The 9,179-nt window shown below is 40.0% G+C and overlaps 1 protein-coding gene across 1 annotated transcript; it reads right to left on the bottom strand.

Moving 5' to 3' along the window:
• Positions 1-2,091: 2,091 nt before the first annotated feature.
• LOC124290619 (cytochrome P450 2U1-like) lies at positions 2,092-8,010 on the bottom strand. The gene is given in 5 exon segments (XM_046727386.1): positions 2,092-2,433; positions 2,787-3,227; positions 4,010-4,534; positions 7,579-7,801; positions 7,803-8,010. Coding segments are annotated over 5 exon segments (1,476 nt in total). The 5' UTR covers positions 7,911-8,010; the 3' UTR covers positions 2,092-2,254.
• Positions 8,011-9,179: the final 1,169 nt, after the last annotated feature.

Below are 9,179 nucleotides of genomic sequence, written 5' to 3'. Positions count from 1 at the left end.
TACTTCGAAGGTACATGTCTCCGCGACCTCGGCTGCATTTCAGAGATCCATTCTTGTGTCAAAAACGGGTTCTTGGTTCTGTTTCATTTTTGCGATTTCTAGTCCTCAAATACACTTGAAACACCTGTAATTCTGTTTGCCTCTGCATGTAGGCTATCAGTGCCCATTATACCTACTCCAGGAACAGAGCTCCTAAAAAAACAACGGAGGGAAAAGTCTATTTTGCTCACCATAGTTCCTGTCTTCATCGGTTGTCAACAGAGCACAATGAAAGTTCCCAATGTGTATTTTGGTAGTTTACTGATTTATTATTCTACGGTGGATGTTGAAAGTCTCACCGTTTGGTGATTATATACATATTTAGTAAGCATCTGTTTACATAGAGTCAAGTGTCATTATCTCAAGTAGAGAACACAACCGTTTTTATCTATGCTAGGACGATGATAATTCCATTTTAAAGTTAAAGAACGAATAAACTTTGTTTTTTTGTTCACTTATAACCATTACATATGAAAAACCTGTGGTTAGTTTAGCGAGTTGGGGGTCGAAGTGACAATATTGTGCGATAAATGTCTTGCTACATTCACGTGGTTAACGTCCACTCACCACTATGCAGATACTAGTCGATCGTGATGAGCGATGCTGATCATCGTTTTCACTAATACTAACCTCTGGCTCGAACAAATAAGGCCAGACAGACAGACAGACAGGTTTATTAAAGTCTCACTCGTAGTACATATAAAACATATATAACTTCATATATATATACATTATAAATAAAATATGCTACGACCAGTCGCTCAGCGACTTATGAGAGACATCTTAAGCATTATTAAAATAAAATATTCATAAAAAATATATTTACAAAATACAGCTATATAAAATGGTCATGTAAATTAGCCTTATAAAATTTCACGTCTTTTAACTAAAATATCATGGCAGGTTTTGGCAACGCTAAAAACTACATCGGGGGAAGTAAAAATATATGAAACCCTTTCATGGCAAGATAAATCCTTAAAATGAACGTTATTAAGAGCACATTTTTGCATAAGATCTTTTCTGATATAGTTAAAAGCTGGACATAAAAATAAAACATGGGTTTCATCCTCGACTACATTTTGGCAGTTAAAACAAAATCTCTCGTTGTGCGATTGTTTCTTCATTGAAGGAAAAAGGACAGATTGTCGCTGTCTGAATTACTTCCGGACATGTTAGAGTCTGCTTTGTACCGAAATGCCAACCCACTGAATTAACCATATTGAAATCACTTGACATAAATGGTTTAACACCTAAGTAAATTTGGGAACAAAAGGCAGACCTAGCCCACAGGTTACCATTATGACAACAAGCGATTTTGACGAGAATCGTCTATGAAAACAAGTTGTAACTCTGAAGCTACTCCAAGCTAGGCAAAGCAGGTGACAAAATTAATGAGAGTAGATTGTGAGAACACATTACTTTCATTTTTCACAACAATTGTCACGATTTCAGGTTAAGACAAACCTGTAAACAAAATAATTTACCCCCAGAAATGTACATGAATTCTACAGTGCCCCTCATATCAATACCTCACATTACGTCACGGAGACGCGCCCCTCTGATTGGTTGAAATTTCATTTGCGCAGTGTTGTCAAAAAGGTCGATTTAAGTTAATTAAGGGTCGATATGAGTAGTTTAAGTGACGGGGTTTCATTTATAACGATGCCATTAAATGATTTATGCATTTGTACCTCCCTAGAGTATATGTGATCTTTAATGAAGGAAGCATTTCCTATTACTGGAAGTGACATGATCCATACAAGATGTTCCATTTACTATTTTTTTAATGAAACATCACTATTTGCTCTGAATGTCATATGATCTCAGTCACTCGAGTGCCTAGTCGGAATTTTTTGTTTTCGCTTTTGTTTGCAGATTTTCTGTTGTAATACGGCGGCACAAAAATATTTCCCCAACAAGACATTTTACTATTGGAAGGATAAGCGTTTGATTGCAAAATTTGCAAAGAAGGAAAACGCCTAATTGAGGAAGGTCTACATGGCCAATTAAGTTCTTTCGGGGTGAAGCCAAAATGGATAAAGGAGCCCGATATCGCTGCTTGTTGCTATATTTATATTATTAACCAATAACTTGACAAAGAGTCTGGTGTCATGCTGATGTATCCGAAGTCTTGTTCCTTTTGTTTCACAACGTTGCAACACTCACAGGGTCTATGCTTTGTGTCCTTGTTGACGTGGTGCTGATCTAAACAGTATTAATTTCGGGGAATAGCTTTTACTTGGAATTCACTTGGCGAATGCGTGAAGCCCATTATTCCATCCATTGGAGGCTTTTTCCCGTTCACTGGGACGAACTTGAACCTCTGAATCATGGTGGTGAGGAAGAGGAAGAGCTCCATCCGGGCCATTGCCTCCCCCAGGCAAACCCTTCGTCCTTGAAATATGAAAACAAAGGTACAGTGTCATTACTGTATGTATGTATGTATGTATGTATGTATGTATGTATGTATGTATGTATGTATGTATGTATGTATGTATGTATGTATGTATGTATGTATGTATGTATGTATGTATGTATGTATGTATGCATGCATGCATGTATGTATGTATGTATGTATGTATGTATGGAGAGAGAGAGAGAGAGAGAGAGAGAGAGAGAGAGAGAGAGAGAGAGAGAGAGAGAGAGAGAGAGAGAGAGAGAGAGAGAGAGAGAGAGAGAGAGAGAGAGAGTTTGTGTATGTATGTAGGTCCGCCCGTGCGTGCGTACGTGCGCATGTAGTAACTCACCCAAAGAAAAGGGGATAAATTCCTCCCTCTTCTGAATCTTGCCTGCGCCATCGAGGAAACGGTCCGGCCGAAAGTTTTGCGGGTCTCCCCATACATCCGGGTCTTGGAGAACTGAATCAAGGTTCAACATGACTGTAACGCCTTTCGGGAAGGTGTATCCCCTGAACTGTACATCTTGTGGAACTGCGTGGGGGACTGCCGTAGGGACAATGTCAGCGTACCTCAGTGCTTCCAAGATGGTAGCCTCCACGTAAGGAAGGTTCGTCTTGTCCTTCATGGATGGTCGTCTGCTCTGACCCACGTTTTCCAGAATCTCCTGGAAGCACCTCTCTTGTACATCCGGGTAGTTCAGGAAGTAGACTAGCGCCCAACGTATTGTGGTGGACGTTGTCTCTGTACCCGCAGTGAACAGATCAGCAATAACCCGAGCCAGATTCCCCACTGCCAACATAAAGTTAATGTAAGTGCTGGGTTCAAACGTTCACGTAAAATGACTTATCTAAAACCGGAAACACCACAATCATATTCCAGCGAAATACTTGTTAATAGGTTAAAATGCAGTTAACAGAATCAACAACGTTTGTACTTCAATCAATGTAGATTCTGAAAAAACGTTCAGCTTCCACAGTCTGTCAATGTAAGAGATGTTTACAGAACAACAATACATTTTGATAGAATTTCAGATCAAGGTCTAAGTGCAAAGGCCAAATTAAAGTCATGTTTAAATAGGGTTGGGTATCCTAGTGGTTGAAGTGTTCGCTCGTCACGCCGAAGACACGGGTTCGATTCCCCATATGGGTACAATGTGTGAAGCCCATTCCTGGTGTTCCCCGCCCTGATATTGCTAGATATTGCTAAAAGCGGCATAAAACTAAACTGACTGACTCACTCATATTTAAATAACATGAGCAAGGAAATGCATTTTGACATAATTTAAGAGCAATATTAAGTAAATGCACACACAGAATACGACTTTACAGAATACTATGTTTAAATAAAATATTACATGATATCCTAGTAAAATACCAAACCCTACACGGGAAAGGAACGGGAAATTTCATGTTCCCATGAATTAATACTAAGTACTAATACTTTAGTAGTTCGAATGTTAACGTAAGCAATTAAAAACAGTTTTTGGCCTTGCAAGTAAATATCCAACAAACTTCAGTGATGGTGATACATTATGCACATCCCACAAATATCGTAACACAAGATAAACTTACAGTCTAACGTTGTTGTTTCTTGTGTCTGTTGGCGACGTCGCATTTCGGTCAAGTACACATGGATGAAGTCGTCTCGATTTTCTTCATTGTGATCGTTTAAGTGGCCCTTAATTGAAGGTTGAATCAGCAGATTGTGCACTAAATTGATATTGTCCATTGTTTTCGTGAACTTAAACGGATCTCCAGGCAGAAATCGCACAACAGGAAAAACGTTCAATACTCCAGTTGCTTTGGTATTTTGAAAATTCTCATCCAGAGATTCCAGAAATCTGACAAAGAGAGGGTCGGTATATTCAAAGCGTTTGCCAAATACAGTAGAACAGATGATATTTGATACGGCATTCTGCACAAGACGTTGTATATTGAAACCCTGTCCTTTCTGTTCCTCCAGAGCCAACAGAAACTGTGCAATTTCCTCGTGTATTTTGTCCTCCATGATGGTTCTTCCCACTCCAAACTCTCGCAGAGCATTGAGAGCAAATCGTCTCTGTTCATGCCACAAGTCCCCGGAGGTTCCGATTACTCCTGTTTGGAAAATACAATTAAGTAGAATCAGGGATATGACATGATGTGGCAACGTTGTTTCTGTTAAGACTCGGTTTAGGTCAATGGTGACCTGGTTACTGTATTAAGACACTCTTGTGGAGTGTTGTTTCGAGAACTTAATTGTTAAAGGAAAAATTGAAGTCCACATGATGTGTTATATATCCAAGTGTTATCATCTCACAGCTCTCTATTATCAAGTTTGGACAATGGTCATTGTGAATGCATGTCACCCGTGTTCTCCTAGTTGTTACATCCTCCACAACAATGACATGACACACAATGGCATTGGATACGGTGCAACACCCGAGAATCGAACCGTTTAATGGCCATATCTTCACACATGTCAATACATCAAAAACATTCATAAATGCCGCCTTTGTACCAATGACTTACATAATATTTATGTACATATCCTGATCGCACAGTACATGTATTAAAGAATCATGTACAATACCAACCATAGATTTATACATTTTATATTGCTTAACATATGAACAAAATCACGGCGACAATATTTCAACTCGCCGACAAGCCATCCACATCGGCAAAAAGCCATCTTCCTCGGCGACAATATTGCAACTCGGCGACAAGCCATCAACATCGGCGACAGGCCAGCATGAAGCGACAAGCTTCTCCACATTTCGCAACAACGTATCGGCGACAAGCCCTCAGCTGGCTACAAGCCATTATAAGGCAACAAGCCGTCACCTGGCAACGAGCCATCCACTGGGCGACAGATCTCTCAAGACGAACCCATCACTACAACAAACAGAAATACATATGATAGACGTACATGTTGAACATTTGTATTTATCTTTTTCAAAATGACATCTAATTTCTCGGATATGGGTCTCTCATCCATGTTGTGTGCACCGTAACCGAGAATGGCATATTCAAACTTCTACACCCTTTATATACCCCCTTTAATCGCCCTCTACATTCATGATCTCCCTTTGTTGTATCTTCCTACGCTAGGAGAAAGAAATTTCATTCTAATTCGTAATTCATAACAGTAGTGTCAATGATAATACCGAGCCATTCCAAGACGTGTACAGATTCCCATAAACTCTTTTCTACCTTAGGTACAAAATCTGAACGAATCAAATCGTTCTTCAGCGATTGACCTGATTCAAAAGCTAACTGCTTACTCATACCGGATATGATACCGTCATCTAAAAACGTCACAACTCTGTGTCCTTCAAAACGCCAATATTTAACCAACTGTCTGGTAACCTTGGTGAATACATAGCAGTGGAACGGCCAAATGGCAACACTAGAAATTTGTGATAAACTTTGTTCACACCCTCGGCCCAAGCAAAATCAAGAAATTCTGTATGTTTATAATAAAAAAATGTCAATATGGTGGTAGGCAGAGTGAATGTCAAACTTTAAAAGCCAGTCATACTTATCTATAAACAACATAGCTGTTCTCCAGTTTTCGTATTTCACAGATTTCTTCCATAAATGCTTATTTCACCAAAGATAAATCTAAAATCAAACGTCGTTTACCGGAAGACTGCGTTGACACACTTAAAAGGTTAACCACTCTTGGTTTACAACAGCAAACTGTCACTAGGCCTTTGCGAACCAAATCTTGAATTGCTTCATCAACAAACAGACGATTGTTTATGGCGGATCTGTTATTCCGTATTTCCATAATATCTGGAAGTGAGTAAAATGGAATTTTGTACCCATTTTCTATTATCTCTATTACAAATCTTTCCAAAATGAAACATTGGCTTTAATCCTACCTTTCACAATGATTTCTGCCTGACCACTTTCATATTCATAAAAGTAAGATGTTGATGTACGAACATCACTCTTATAGTCATGTACATAAGTATCAATATACTTAACTTCAGGCTTTGCAGATGATCCAGATGACGTTTGTTCCGGAACTTGCTTTACAAGACTGGGCTTGTCCGAACAATGGGGGGCAATGACGTCTCCAGTGGTTGAACTCCCCGGAGTGAAAGCAGGCGCCTGCCCTTTGACCCCGGCCTCGAAAAACCTGACTGCTAGTAGAAGCAGTAGCAGCACGGACATCCTCCCCTTGACTCGCCTGAGTGACTGTGGCTGAAGGTCGCGTGCCAAATTACCTGTAGGGATGAGCACGCGCAAAACAGGAACTCCTTTCTCTGAGCTTCTTAACCGCTTTGTTTTCCGCCCGAGTGATCCGCTTGTCTTCCGAGTCTGTGGCCAAATCACGGGAAACATACTGTCTCACAGTTTCCCACCCTCCTTCCGAGGAGTCTGCAATCTTGATCAACTTATTACGTTGCTCCAAACGCTTGATTTCATTGGTTAAAAGCTCATCTGAATAATCCAGTTTCCCATACTTTATGCCGAACTGAATCTGATTTAAAGTTTCAAGAGTTTCTTCATTCAATTTAAACCGAATCTTATTACCCTATCTGTTCCAAGAATAGTCTTTCTCTGCTTTCAACCGTTGCAATTCTTTTGACGTTTGCTCAAATTCACGTCGAAAACCTTGCAAACGTTCATCCAGCTCAAGTTTTGAATCGTCCAATCTTTCAAATGACATCTAATTTCTCGGATATGGGTCTCTCATTCATGTCGTGTGCACCGTAACCGAGAATGGCATATTCAAACTTCTACACCCTTAATATACCCCCTTTAAACGCCCCCTACATTCATTATCACCCTTTGTTGTATCTTCCTACGCTAGGAGAAAGAAATTTCATTCTAATTCGTACCTCAAACGAAAGAAATTATATTTCTCTTGTATATGCAAGTTTCAAATTCAAATATGATTGTGTCAGTGATTGTGTGGACAATGCAGTACAACAAGGTAAAATGATAATTGACAGGCAAAAAACCCCCAAAACCCAGTGTACTTGATACTTCATTTGATGCTCCTTTCAGTAAATAATAAACACAGTTAATATTTTCAATATGGCTGTCGTGAATGCCATGTTTGATATCGGAGCAGAAGTGTGAATCAGTTTCTAGATTCACTATTGAAACACCTTCAATTTGGCTAAAGCATAAAGGAAACGTACCTTTTCCCTTTGTTACAAAGTCCATTAATGAAGAGTGCGGTCTGTCGGAGAAGACGTCGGCGTTCTTGACCATGGCTTCTTTGAGAACGTCGTAGCCGTTGAGGACGATGAGAGGCTTGTGGAAAACATACAGACTGAAAATATCGCCATATTTCTGTCGGAGGTTCTTGAACAAGACCCGGGGATCAGAGTCCATGGACAGGGCGTTCCCCACGAACGGAAGGAGAGGGGGGGCCGGGTGGAAGTCCAGGTGCTCGCCGCGTTGACAGCCATAACACTACCAGTACCACGACCAGAAATAAGGCAACTGTTGTAACTCCGAAGTCCCACATCGTCGTGCGGTAGTTTCCAAACTGTCTAAAACCTGACACGAGAGAGCGAGGCTTAGTACAACCGTCGAGTGGCGCATTCCCAATACTCACTGTGATAACACCGCCGGTTTATCAATGTGTACAGAGTGAGTCAGCCCAAAACTGTGCATGTGCACATATGCCGAGTGGCCCTAACCTGTGATAAATTAAACGAGAGTCATGATCAATACTAAATGTTTTGGAGTTGGCTTCGGCTATATATATTTTAAACTGAAGGACACTTTAACCGGTCGGTCTGACACGCTCCCGGTATACATGGTGACGGATTAACCTCTGAGCCTCAGAATACAGAAATAAAACATGGCATTAAATATATTTGAATTTATCCTTTGATGTTTCGTAAGATGGGATATTTTTGTTGCTTAACGCTGTCTACAAACGGTAGCCAGGCTGTAGATCATGCTTATGTTCATATTCTAAAGTTACATGACCAAAACAGTCATTATTTGACTAATTTCACTAGTTTCTCTGTTCCGATCTTAATTCTCTCGAATGCTGATAGTTCCGTTAAACAAACAAAACGGGAAACTTTCATTTGTTTCCTCGTCCATCGTCAGTTTCAAAAGGTTGCAACTGCAGACGATTTGCCCGAACAACAGTGAAACAAATCGAGTAAAAATATGCAGAATATATGTTGATTTCCGTCCTGGTGACAGAAGTTTGCAGTTTGCTGTGCAGAGTCATGTGCATTACTGTAACAGGATCCGCTGTTAAGTATTCGAATTCTCAATTCTGCTTTATTTTGATCGGTATGAGAGCTAATAGGTTTTGTCAACGCCTCCGTCGGGTTTACACACATGCTGATGTCAGAGCCCCATTGCTACCAGGCAGCTCTCTATAGCCATACTTCGTCCAATAGGCTCCATGCACTGTAGGCCCAACACACCGTCACTATACCATAGGCTCCATGCACTGTAACCGAGACAGTCGTTCTACCGTGTTATAAGAGCGCCAGATAAACAATATTAATATTTAATTTATGATACTCAGTAATTGTCTCATATTTAGTATTAACTTGTCAGATATGATGCTTAGTGTTATAGATTGTTCTAGCATTCCATGGTGCAAATAAACCCACGTGTACTTACTAAGTAATACGTACATATACTCCTCACAAAAAAATAAGCAACACAAATTTTTAGTCTCATTACATTATCATTTATCGAAATTGCAAATCATGGAATGATGCAATAGAAAGGTGACACATATGTACACACGATTAACAAAATG

Source organism: Haliotis rubra, unplaced genomic scaffold, assembly GCF_003918875.1.
Source record: "Haliotis rubra isolate DU_JTF1 unplaced genomic scaffold, ASM391887v1 Scf47, whole genome shotgun sequence".
Classification (NCBI taxonomy): domain Eukaryota; kingdom Metazoa; phylum Mollusca; class Gastropoda; order Lepetellida; family Haliotidae; genus Haliotis; species Haliotis rubra.
This window is presented reverse-complemented; position numbering and strand designations above follow the sequence as displayed.